This window comes from Solanum stenotomum, chromosome 6 (genome assembly GCF_019186545.1).
Source record: "Solanum stenotomum isolate F172 chromosome 6, ASM1918654v1, whole genome shotgun sequence".
Lineage (NCBI taxonomy): Eukaryota > Viridiplantae > Streptophyta > Magnoliopsida > Solanales > Solanaceae > Solanum > Solanum stenotomum.
Genome location: NC_064287.1, coordinates 55304671 through 55318261, shown reverse-complemented (window position 1 = coordinate 55318261; position 13591 = coordinate 55304671). Strand labels below are relative to the sequence as shown.

The following is a 13591-nucleotide window of genomic DNA, read 5'->3' as shown; positions in this document are numbered from 1 at the left end:
ATACCAAATAGTCCCGGAATTAAATTATAGTACCGCTTATTTTGTTGTTTGGTTGGCAAGTTCGGGATAACTTATCCCGGGATTAATAATTAATACCGGGATAAGTTATCCCGAACTTGGGGTGGTATAGTAATCCCGGGATAACTTATCCCGGGATAAAATAGGTAAATGACAAAAATGTCTCTTTCAACCCTTTTGTTATATCACTTTTTACATTAATGGAGGGCATTTTTGTAAACAAATAAATTGTTCTTAAAATTTATTATTTTGAATACAACAAACCAAACACTCAATAAAAAATAATCCCAACACAACTTATCCCATCATAACTAATCCCAACATAACTTATCCCAACATAATTTATCCCAACATAATTTATCCCATCATAACTCATTTTCAAACCAAACGACCCCTAATGGTATAAATATAATTTATTATCAAATTGTCGATTAACTTGTTAAGAACCGATAATATGATATAAAAAAATAAATCAAAACTATTATCGAAACCGCTAATTTATGTGACATAATTTTCTTTTTAATCCGTTCTAAAATAATTCATTTTTATAATTAAAAATTAACTTTAAAATTGTTTTTTATAATCATACAAATAATTTTAAAAAAATACTTTAAACCATAAATTTTAAAATACTTTTATGCCAAGTCAAATAAATCATATAAAATAAAACATGAGTAGCAATAAATGGTTGAAACTTGGGGGAGAAGAAGAGGTATGGCTATGACAGTTAGATTTGTTTGTTTATGAATTTCCCTTCACTATTTCTTTTTTATATTATTGTTATGAAATTTATTTTCACTATTAGTTTATACAATATGATAATTTTGTGACATGAGCTCAAAAGTGATGTTAAAACAATTCAATTTATTTGAGATTATTAAGATGTACTTTAAAATTTCAAAATTTAGTTTCACTATTAGTTTATATAATATGGTAATTTTGTGAAATGAGCTTAAAAGTGATGTTAAAACAATTCAATTTATTTGAGATTATTAAGATGTACTTTTAAATTTCAATAAGTTATTTATTTTGAGGGACAAAAATTAAATATCAACCCAAAATAAGAATAAAATTTCATAAATGAGGTTTGATGGGATTGAATGCATAGTAGGACGGTTCAAAACGGAATCAAAATTAATAATTTGAATAGAAAAAAAGTTCTTGATTTAGCAGTTTCAATAAAAGTTTTGATTTTTTTAATTAATAAATTAACGATTCTTAATGGTTTGAGATTTTTTTTAACCAATTAATCGATAACCCGATAGTAAATTAAATAATTATATTTATACCATTTGGTATATAAAGTCCTTGTCTTAGAGTTAAGTTTCATATTTTTATTTCTGACTATCTCAAGCTCTTGATTATTCCACAATGTGATACTATTTGCTTTTGGGCAAGATGTAATCTGTCATCTCATGTGCATGATTTTTCACCTTGTCTTTAAGTGAATATCAATGATTTCTTTTGTGTCAAATCTTGACGGTTAAATCGATAACCAAATCAATAACAATCGATAATCAATAAGCAAATATTTTAATAATTTTATAACGATTTGACATATCTACAAAACTGATAACTAATAAATCAAATAGATAAAGTTTAAAACTAAACAGAACCAACAGACCTAGTGTACACGATTCTTATTATTAATCTTTTAAGATAGAAAGATTATTTCCGAAAGATGCTCGATTCAAGCACATGAATGCAACACAAAATAAGAACAAAAGTGCAAATGACCCTTTGCTTACTTGACTTATTTTAATTGGCCCAATTTTAAACCAGTTTTTGTCTCTTAATAAAAACCCTACCTAATTAGTTACATTTTGCTTCTTCTTCAACTGACATTTCTTCAACCATTTTCCGCCGCCATTCACCGCCGCCCGTCACCGGAAAAATGAACTCTCCGGCACTTTCTCTCCGTCACAACCATTTCCTCAATGGCGGCTCCGCTCTGGCATCCGGCATTCGTCTACCACGCTCAATCTCTTCCCCTTTCCGTGTCCGTATGTCTCTCCAGGAAAACGGCCCATCCGTCGCCGTCGTCGGTGTTACTGGCGCCGTCGGTCAAGAGTTTCTCTCCGTTCTATCTGACCGTAGCTTCCCTTACCGTTCTATTAAACTCCTTGCAAGCAAAAGATCAGCTGGAAAATCGATGAAGTTTGAGGAACGAGATTATACTGTTGAAGAACTCACTGAGGATAGTTTTGATGGTATAGATATTGCATTGTTTAGTGCTGGTGGTTCGATTAGTAAGAAATTTGGACCGTTGGCTGCTCAAAAGGGTACAATTGTGGTGGATAATAGCTCCGCTTTTCGAATGGATGAGAATGTGCCTCTTGTGATTCCAGAAGTGAATCCTGAAGCTATGGCACATGTCAAGCTTGGTTCTGGAAAGGGAGCACTTATTGCTAATCCGAATTGCTCTACTATTATTTGCTTGATGGCTGTTACTCCTCTCCATCGTCGTGCTAAAGTGAGAGTTCGACTTTTTCGTGTTATTCCTAGTACATTTAAGAGATCAAAAGTTAATTTATATGATACATTTTATGTGACGTAGTTTGATTAACAATGAGTCTTTTTTCCCGAACTGCATTGACCTGTTTTTCCTTGAGCTGAGGGTCTATCGGAATTGAGATCACACTAGGATTGTTGTTGTTGTAGTTTAAAGAACAATGAGCTTGTGGTCTAAAATGTTACTGTTTATAACATTTGTGTGTCTAAAGATTTGTTTTTTATTATAAAATTTGGAGACTTGTTGGTTTAAACAACACTTAATTTGAGAATTAGATCATTTGTGTGTGTTTAGTTTGTTTAGAGATTTGTTTGGCGTAGTGGCGTAGAGAATGCCTTTTTGGAGTACAATTTGAGAATTAGATCTTTCATGTCCTTCAGAGTACGATAAAACATGCAATGTGAGGCAAAAAACAAAAGAAAAAACACTAGGTGATTTCTTCTATCTACCTGAACCTTGGTGGGTATTATTACGTGGTGCCTGTATTGGTGGGAGGTAGTAGATACATGGTAGAATAGTCGAGATGTGCACTGGTCCATCATAAAAGAAAATGTGAACAATGTACAACTTGTGGTAATTGTTACTCCAAATTAGCTGGGGTCGGTATGTGAAGTTCTCTATATTCATCCTGCTCTATCTACAACTGTATTTAGAGGATTCATCATAATTATATTTTTTCTGGGATTTGCGGCTATATTTTGCAAAGTGGAATAAAAGTAGTTTTCTTTCCTTGCTTATAAAAAAGAAATCAATTTATAGCACCGTTGTGCATATGGATGATCACAAGGTTTAGACTTTGGCTATTTTTGTATGAAAATAGAAGATTGAATTTCTTTTATCTATGGAGTGGATATTGGAAGTGGATGATTGTTAGGTACTTAGGATTTCAATAATTTTACTTGTTTTACCTGTATCTTGATTCTGTTATACTTTTGTATTGATTTTCCTGTTCGAAAACTTGACCGCACCTTTGCAAAGCCCAAAAGGATCTCTCTTTTGTTAAAAGTTTACAGTGCAATCTTGATATGGACGTCATTAATTTTCTCCCAACTTGTCAACTCATGTTTCGTTTGTTGAAAAGAGTCAAGTATGGAAATCAGAAAAGAAAGAGTTTAACATGTGACAAACAGTGCAAATGAGTGATTTGGATAAGAAAGAAATAACAAAATAAAGCATTAGAATTCGTACATGGAAAAAGCAGTTTATTGTGTAGATAATCAAAACAATGATGAAGTAGATTAGTCATTGAGATCCCAGAAATGCAGACTAAATACAGTTATATTCTGCTCACCCATGAAAGAATTCTCTAGCGAGAAATAGTTTTCAAAATAACTAAGAGGGCACTGTTAGATAGAAATGGATGAGAATATTTAGAAGGAATTTACCACACAATAATACACTTTTTCTTTTTTTTTTCTTTTCTGCTGTAACATGAGACTTGAGTGAGAAAATCTTTTGGTAAGTGTATGCTTATTCAACATTGAAAACTTTTCCACTTTCATTGACATGTATTTCACTTACGCATCCGTCTCTGTGGTAGTTGTGCAGACCTTCAGAGTTTAGATCAACCAATTATTAGTTTAAGAACCAAGTCAGTTCACTTTTACTCATCCTGTGTAGATATGCACATTTCCAGGTCAAACGCATGGTTGTTAGTACTTATCAGGCAGCTAGTGGTGCCGGTGCTGCTGCAATGGAAGAGCTGGTGCAGCAGACTCGTGAGGTTTTTACTATGTTTCCTCTATTTTCCATGGTTTAATATATCTAGTGATATTAGGTCTACTAATTAATTCTCCCAATGATTTGAATTTTTGTATGTTGCCTACTAGGTCCTGGAGGGAAAAGAACCAACCTGCAATATCTTTAACCAGCAGGTCCCGTCTTGTGATTTACCTTCTCAATGCTCAGTTTGTTTCTTCGATAACAGATGAATGCAGTGCCATCTGATTGTTTCTTTTACAAAATTATGCAGTATGCTTTTAATCTTTTCTCACATAATGCACCTATTCAACCCAACGGATATAATGAAGAGGAAATGAAGCTGGTCAAAGAAACAAGAAAAATATGGGTAAGTATGCTTGTTAAAACCTTGGTACTCAATACTCATGCCTGATCCTAGAGACAACAATAAAATAATTGCGCATCTATTGTACCAACTACTAACCCACCCATTCTGCTTGTTATCAGAGTGACAAGGATGTCAAGGTTACTGCAACATGTATACGTGTTCCTGTTATGCGTGCACATGCTGAGAGCGTGAATCTTCAATTTGAGAATCCCCTCGATGAGGTAGCCTTTGCTAAACTTACAGCAAATCCTTTGTTAATTTTTCTTCCTGTCCTGACAAATGATTCCTTTGTTTTTTTATACAAAGTGATTCCTTTCTAACTTCAGTTTTTTTAAGACATTGAACTTATGTTTATTTTGTTCTGAAATGCGTAAAAGTTGTAATAACGTAGATCCAATTAGCCAAAAGGTCCAGGTTCATGTAGCTCAGGCTGCAGTGCAAAGAAAAAGATGTACTATCAATTAGTAATGACATGAAGATTAAAATTGTTGCTTTAATAATCATATCCCACAGTTCTTTATCAAAAAAGAAATTAATCATATCCAACAGTCCCATTCAGCACATCATATTTTTGTTTGTGCATTCTAGTGGTGTTGGACCACAGTGATATTTGAAGTCCTTGCATAGTAAGTTGCCACAAATAGCAAAGTTTGTCAAATGGGGGATATTGTGAAATGTATTGGAATTTGGCTTATTTGCTAGAAGCATCCATTTGATGAGTTCAATCCTCACAATTGAGTGATGTCATGGGACAGCTAAAGCTACTTTATGAAACCATAAATTTTATCTTTACTATAATCTTGTGTTAACATAACGTAACCATGAGAAATCCTGCAGTCAGAAAATTCTGCCAATTTTCTGCTTTGTAGAGTCACTCATGGTAAAGAAAGATGAAAATAAGAGACATCATGACTCCTTTTTTACTAGTATAGGTGGATCTTGGAGATGTTTGTGCGCTACAGTATTACAAAGTTTAACACCGACATTGACAAGTTTCCACGATCATTTAACCCATTTAGCTTCTAGCAAAAGCTTTTTAAGGTTTCAATTAAGTATGTTCTTTGTGGCTTCTCAAAAAAACAAAAAAAATCACATATCAAGAGATGTTATAAGCATTCTTACTTTCCCATAACCTCCAATGTAAATTGCTTTAAGCTTTTTTTCTAACTGTGCAGAATACTGCAAGGGATATTCTTAAAAATGCACCAGGTATAGTTGTAGTCGATGACCGTGCAAGTAATAGATTCCCAACCCCACTTGAAGTTTCCAATAAAGACGATGTTGCAGTTGGGAGAGTACGACGTGATGTTTCCCAAGATGGAGATTATGGGTAAGAATTTGGTTTATATGCAGATGTTATCTCTAAATGCTTTACTTCCTTTCCAGGACCCCAGAGCTAATGACTTCTTTTTATATAGGCTGGACATCTTTGTTTGTGGTGATCAAATACGCAAGGGAGCCGCCCTTAATGCTATCCAGATTGCAGAAATGCTGTTGTAGATTTGCGATATAGCACCCCTAAAGGTTCTAATTTTGGCTCAAATGTGAGAGACAGAGAACCTTAAAGGTAGTCGCGTATTCCTCCAGCATTACATTTTGCTTGGTGAGATTTGGGAATCCTCATTTACGTTAGTTGAGTTCGTTCTAGTTTGAAGAGAGATTTTGCTTCAAACTCTTGTTTCTGTGAAACTTTTGTTATTATTTATAATAATCTTCTTGTTGAGCTGGTGAGTCTTTCATATTTTAATTTTACCATTCTCTTCTTGGTTTTCCAGTATTCTCCCATTTCACAATGGACCCTAGTCAATAATCAACAAGTCCTTGCTAAAGAGATCCTTTGTCTGGCGAGGATAGTGTGTACATTGTCTTACCCCTACCTTCATATACTCATTTTTGGGAGTACACGGGATGTGTTGATTTGTTTGTTAAAACCAAGAAATTGTAACAAATAATACACTAAAAGATATCAAATCCTAAAATAGTTTATCAAAAGAACAAAAACATGTAAAATCCCAAGTTAGTCACTATCACTTCATTCTATAATTTTTATTTGTTATGTTTTAAAAATAGGATATGATATTTTAAAAACTTATATGAAATGATTTGACTTGCACATCCAATTGCATATGATGAGAAATTAGTATCATTATATGTACAAATTCTTAAAAGTATAATAGCAACGGGGGGAATTATTGGATTAACTTGTGATATTAAGATAACTAAAGTTGGATAAACAAAATGAGTAGATCATTTTGGAGAACTTGTGTACATTCTCCTTGGCATTGTAAAGTAAATTTGCTCCATTAGAGATATAATAAAGGTAGCTTAGATAGATCATAAAATGTGTCTTCTTGCTACAAGTGATAAATGTTACAACGACGAAACTGCACCCACACCCCAAAAAAGTACTAGCAAAATTTCGTTCATTTCCTCGAAAATATTATTGGAAAGAACAATCATACGAAGGAGAAACCGAAGGAAACTTAATTGGACAACGTGGACAAGGGAGTAGTAGTAGTAGTAGCATAGCCATTTCCAGATCGACTTTCCCAGACTAGTTCAGAAAGATCACTCTCGAAGAAGGAATGGTGGAGAGCCCTTACACATTGTTCCGCTTCACTGTCGTTTACTATCAATGAGATATTAACCTGTGCATCGGACACAAAAGTTAAGAGTGTTGTATGTTATAGCACTAACAAACTTTCTCCAGTAGGCATGATTGACGTATAGTAGCTGTGAATACAAGAGAGGGTAGATTACCTTTGATGCACCTTGAGAGATCATCTGAACGTTGACACCATTGGTACGCATAACGTGGAAAGCCTATGGTTCAACGCACAAACAAAAATTACAGTCAGTAAAGCAGACACAGTTAGAAGATGATAATGATGTCAACACAAAAGAAACTTGCATGCTAGTGTCATGCAACAGCATTCCGAACACTGAACACGTAGAAGAATATACAATTGATAGAATGAGACACTGAGTACGTGGGCTGTGAGGTGGGCCAGGAACTCTGGTTAATAAATCACACAAAGAGACACAACTCAGGAGTCGGAAAAGAGCTACAGTATAACTACGTTGAGTGAGCCTTAAGACAGTAGTACATTGAGTAAAAGTTCTAGAAAAATAAACAAATGGAAATCTGTTGGTCACTAAATGAATGTCTACGACCATTATAAAAGTTCAGTAATAAGCACCTTTTCCAAAATCAACGAGGACCTCTGGACGTTCCCAATCAAAGAGATGATTGATCTGTTTTGAAGTAGCTTCACAACTGCAATTTTCTCAAGTTCTTCTACAACGTTATCAAGCTCCTGTACGATTTGGTAATTGAAAATGTTACAATGCACCACTGAAAGGCATCTTAAAATGAACAAATAAAATTATGTATGGAACATATGAGCATATATGAGTTGAGCCGATTCGAAAACTGGTAGTGACCACTTGAAGATAGATTGAATGGGAAAGTTGAAATTTATTGAAGTCGTGTAGAAATTAAGAAGATAATCATACGCTTGCCTGTTGAATTAGTTCTCTGCTCCAAAGTTTTGATGGGTCCAATGTCAAGGAAATACTAACTTCACTTGTCGCAACGACATCAACAGATATCCCTAAGTCTTCAAAGATGGAGAAAACCTGAACAGGAACTACATTAAATTCTTGACTTCAGGGCAAAGTAATACTCCCTCCATTTCAATTTGTTTGCATGATTTTGACTTGGCATGGAGTTGAGTAAAAAACATTTGAATCTTATGATCTTAAACTAAAGATATGTAGACAGTAGAATGTACATATTGGAAGTAAGACAAACAAATTGAAACGGAGGGAGTAAAAGGTTATTTGGCAACTACTACCTTTGCAAGGAAGCCAAATTGACCAAGCATACGGGTACTCGCGATATCCAACATGGTTACATTTCGTTTAAGAACAATACTTGTAAGTACCGCCTGCAAAGCATGGAGGAAACAAAATCAAGTTAGTTTTTCATTATTTCTGCAGCTAAATGATATAGTGAAAAATGAAGAAGCTCTCACCTTACTCATATCTCTTGTTTTAACGATGAGAGTGCCAGGAGCTTTAGGATTATACGAGTTTTTAACCCTAACAGGAATATCACCCTCTCTAGCAGGCCTCATGGACTGTGGATGAAGGACCTGTAGAAACATTTTCAGAAGCCAAAAGTATAAGGGTAGCAGCATAACTATCCTAAATACACTCTTAAAACTGCCAATTTCATGTCATCAGATCTCCATTTTAGGTTGTCCAAAATGGATTGACTTTCCATAAATTCACCTCCAAAAAAGAGAATCTTCAGAAAAATTTCTTGACTAACTCGTCCAAAGGAGTAAATAGTACTATTCTGTTGGTATAGGTAATTAGGAAACTAAAATCACTAAGACGCTACAAGTGGCATATCCAGGATCAACTAATTTCTGAAATAGCTAACAATACCTGTGCGCCAAAGTATGCAAGTTCAGCTGCCTCATCAAAAGTTAGATATGGCACAGTCTCAGCACGTGGATATATGTTGGGATCACATGTCAAAACACCGTCAACATCCTTCCAGACCTGTCAGTAATATGACAAAGAGATTCAGATTCTAGGCAGTAATATCACACTTGCTTGATAGCACCTCTTGTGCTTATACAAGGATGAGTGCAATTAAAGACGTATTCTAGCACATTGACAGCATCCCAGTGAACTCAGCTCTCGCTATGCACGGGGTCCGGGTAAGGGCCAAACTGCAAGGGTCTATTGTATGCAACATTACCTTGCATTTCTGCAAGAGGCTTGGTCACATGGCAACAACTTTACCAGTTATGTCAAGGCTCCCCTTATTCTATCACATTGACAGCAATTAATAAAAACAGTGTATTCAAGATTCAGTGACCAAGTAGTAAACCTGAATTTCACGTAATCCCAATGCTTTACCGATTGTTGTAGCAGTCAAGTCACTACCACCCCTACCTAGTGTAGTCACAGCACAAGTCCTCCAACCCTTCAATCGGATACACACAACATTGTCATTCAGGAACTGCAAACTCTAGGGAAAAGCAACCAACAAAAAATGCATGAAGAAGTTTAAAAAGAAGCACCTTCCCAAGAAACCCAGTGACAATAGGGATTGCAGGATTACTCATCCAATCACCAGTTAATCTCTTTGCAACAGCAGGATAAGTTGCTTCCAATATATCCGCATTAGTGAAATCATCAGTAGTTATAATACCCATCTCAAATGCATCATACTGCAGAGGAAACCCAAAAGAAGATACTTGGTATTTTAATACAAGAGATGCCAACAAGAAAACAAGATCTAAACAAGGAACAACGTAGTCAGCAGTCCTGTAAAGGCAGGATCAGCATGATACTGTTTTCAGAACCTTGACCAGTTATCACTTGCAGGTGCATGTGATAAATGGTCAACGTTCTGAAACGACCAATAAGATGCATTGAGTTAAATGTATGTAGTTACCAGATTAAGAGAGCAAACTAATAATTACTACATAAGGCTGGAATCGCCTGGAGAATTTCTCCAGCTCTCTGATGTTTCAAGTAACCACTTTAAGCTTTCGTTGCTTTGTTTTCAAATTAATAACTTTGGCAACATAATCCGTGGATATCAAGAGCCAGAGAACGCAATATTTTAATGAACTCCAGGAAAATAGTTATACTCAGTTTATTGCATATTAGAAGTTTGGGAACTCTGAAAATGGCATAATTGAAAAATATACATACTTGGCGGGATTTGACACCAAGTTTATTCAGATATGCGGTAAATATTCTTGTGGACATACACTCTCCAAAGGACACCAAGTAGTCCCTTGCTCGTGGAGTCAACTCTTTCATCAAAGCAATTCCATTCAAAAGTTGTTCCAGTTCGAGTAGATGCTCTGCAATTTTTTTCCAATAAGATATGGCAATCAAATAGACATGTTTGAAAACTACTTCTGAGAATAATCAGGTATCATACCAGCAACAGATAGAAGATCCCATGGATGCAAACAATAAAGTACTCGTAAAACATTAAAAGGTCATTAAATATGTTGCTGAAAGCATTTATTCATCATAGTAGTTGAATTTATTTCTCTAGAAAGGTTACATCATTACAATTCTGAACCGAGGGGCATACAACAGTTGGATTTTAATTTATTCTGTAAGTGTTTAGAAACACTATGTAGACCTTAAACAATTTCAATGATACACGACACTCATACATTTAGATACACTTTTACTATAGAGCATTGTAGCTTTAGGAGGGTAATTTTAGAGTTCTTTGGATAATAGAGATCATGGAGGCTTAAACAATAAAGTTCAGAAGAATTTAGCATTCTAACATTTACAAACAACTACACCTCAATCCCAAGAAAGTTGGGATCAGCATATGAATTCTCAAAGTCCATGTTGCTCCTAACATTTACAAGGGCAACAAAATGCGAGAACCTTGGAAAATCAAGTGTAACACTTCTTTTTTTCCAAAGGGGAACAAAACAAACATGACACTGGAGCTCCAGCTAATTACTCACTTGAAATGGTAGAACTCTCTACTCCAAGATCGTCTATTGTCCTGTGTGAGGGACATAAAAATGAGGAATTAGAATAGATCAAATAGATGAATAATGATCTTGGAAACAAAATAACCCTCGCAATAGAGGCTCTCATCTTCACCTAAGATGGAGCTCCTTTATAAAAGCCAGCTCTTGCAGATCAGAAACATTGGAAACACCACAACTCTGAGCCTTTTCACCAGCCTGAAATACATATATGCATACAAATAAGACGCATTGTAAATGCTCAAAGCTCCTTTAAAATGGTTTTGAAACAGTACCAGCAAAAGGTTGTTTGTTGTCTTTCCCATTGCAGAGAGAACAATAACAGGTCTCTCTTCTGGAAAGCTAAGAATAAGATCAGCTACTTCTCTCATTCTTTCGGCTGAGGCTACTGATGAACCACCAAACTTCATAACACAGGTCAATTCATCAGGAACCTCACCAAAAGATTCATTCTTGGTCTCTTTAGGATTAACATTAGCTGCTTGTGCTTTACATACCAGTTTCTGCACTCTTTCACAACAAGAAGCCTTCACAGATTTACTTGGCGCAGAAACAAAGGGGACAGTACCCACAAAATCAAGTTGTGGGAAATGCACGCTTCTTTTGAGTACAGAAGGGTAGGGAGTTTTAACCCCACAAAAATGTGACAATGTTGCCATAATAAATCAGCTAAGGAAGCTCCAAAAAATGGATATAAATGACAATAAAGTTCTTTCGACGAATGAAGTGACTCGGGTTTTGCAGAAAGCAGAGAGAGCCAATTAACTTAGCTAATTAGCTCCCCCTGCTGAAAATATACTCCAACAATCAAGCAATCCTGCACAATCCAGCAAAAAAATGAGCCTACTTCAAACACAAGCATAATAAAACAACACACTAGACCTCCCATTTATAGAAACAATACTCCAACGTCCCACTTAACTTTAAACAACCGTATTTGACAGTACACGGTAAATAAGAAGCTGATTTAACGTATACATTAGACGAGCTTTCACATACACCTTCCATATGGAAATCTTCCTACAGTAAACTCAGTCATAGTATTGATAACAAATCCAACTATACATTAGTAATAAGTACTAAAAATAAGATTTTTATGTGATACTGAAATGTAGTATCATCAAAGTTTAAAACTTTACAATAAGATCAACAATTTAACGAATACAAGAATCTCGAAATCAACAATATATATAACATTTCTCCCAAAACGAAAGCAACATCAATAGTATTGCTCCCAAAAGACCATAAAACCTTCATCACATTGTTCAGTAACATTATTGAAAGAACCCCAAATTCCATTAGATGAATATAACACATATTAGAATCCCAAAAGCTCATAAAAACTCAATTCACAATCATTTACAAGACTAATAAAAAGAACCCCAAATCCCATTATAGCTGAAAATAAGCATGCAAAATCAACAAAATAACAGCAATACATAAAAACGCAACATTTCTTATAAATATCATTCATTTCATGATCAAAAACAATTTTTTTTAAAAAAAACCCATTTGGCTTACCTGATTCAAAATCGGATTTTTCAGGTTCAAAACTGCCTTCTGAAACCAAATCTTTTGAGGGCAATTTACACTATTTCTTGAAATTCTGTTAATGGTGTCGAAAACCCAATTGGGAGAAGAGAAAAGGGTCGTTAAATCACAAATTCTTAAAGCAGCTAAGAGAGGAGAAGCTCGGCAGGGACGTGGCTACAGGTTTGGTGGCTTAGGTTTTTGTTGTTTTTCTTTTATAATTTGATCATTAATTTTGATATGGTATACTACTCCTCCGTTTAAAAAAATGGTTTAGTTTGACTCAGTATCGAGTTTTAAAATGTAAAAAAAATCAATCTTGTGATTCTAATCTCAAATTTACCGAAGTTTTATTAATTGTGTGGCTTTAAACATATCCCGTGAAAAATTGAAATTAAAATTATTTTGATTTTTATTTAAATTTTATTATATCGTATCATTTAAATTCATTGTTAGGTAATGATGAAAAGATACATTTTGTGTAACGATCGCATCGTTACCTTAATATTTTCTTCTCATTTTGTCTTTACTTATTTTTTAATAATTTCTATTTTATTATTTACTCTACATTTTCACAGTAGTTCTACCATGTACCCTACAATTTCTTATAGACTTATTATCCAAATTATGAATATATGACATTATGTAACACTAAAAAACGATATGATCTTATTAAAACAATATAATACGATACAATACAATATAATAAGACATAAAACAATACTTTTAACAACCATCTAAACAAAATAGTAGTGTGTAGAAACTACAAAGTCGGGCAAATAAGCATATTCCATATGACATTTTATATCTTATTTTTAATTATTTTTCTTATTTCTTTTTCTTTTTTGTTCTTCAAAATTTAATATTTTAAAAATCAAATAATCCATTCAAATTCAAATATAGACATTC

General features: G+C 34.4%; 2 protein-coding genes across 3 annotated transcripts; one reads left to right on the top strand and one right to left on the bottom strand.

Annotated features, from left to right (window-relative positions):
• The first annotated feature begins 1805 nt into the window (after nt 1–1805).
• Nucleotides 1806–6321, top strand: LOC125868195 (uncharacterized). Its single transcript, XM_049548823.1, has 7 exons — nt 1806–2491; nt 4167–4253; nt 4360–4404; nt 4503–4598; nt 4718–4819; nt 5774–5928; nt 6017–6321. The coding sequence occupies exons 1-7, from the start codon at nt 1913–1915 to the stop codon at nt 6096–6098; spliced, it is 1146 nt and encodes a 381-aa protein (XP_049404780.1). The 5' UTR covers nt 1806–1912; the 3' UTR covers nt 6099–6321.
• A 587-nt stretch (nt 6322–6908) lies between these two features.
• On the bottom strand, nt 6909–12899 carry LOC125867284 (aspartokinase 2, chloroplastic-like). 2 transcript variants are annotated; one of them, XM_049547720.1, is made up of 14 exons: nt 12674–12899; nt 11428–11969; nt 11268–11350; nt 11126–11166; nt 10338–10492; nt 9698–9847; nt 9505–9600; nt 9054–9170; nt 8636–8755; nt 8456–8548; nt 8121–8237; nt 7799–7915; nt 7359–7421; nt 6909–7246 (listed from the first exon to the last, which is right to left on the bottom strand). In XM_049547720.1, the coding sequence occupies exons 2-14, from the start codon at nt 11809–11811 to the stop codon at nt 7082–7084; spliced, it is 1701 nt and encodes a 566-aa protein (XP_049403677.1). In that variant the 5' UTR covers nt 11812–11969; nt 12674–12899; the 3' UTR covers nt 6909–7081. The 2 variants fall into 2 exon arrangements, with proteins under 2 accessions (XP_049403677.1, XP_049403676.1); XM_049547719.1 differs by having other exon boundaries at nt 8115–8237; nt 12674–12893.
• Nucleotides 12900–13591: the final 692 nt, after the last annotated feature.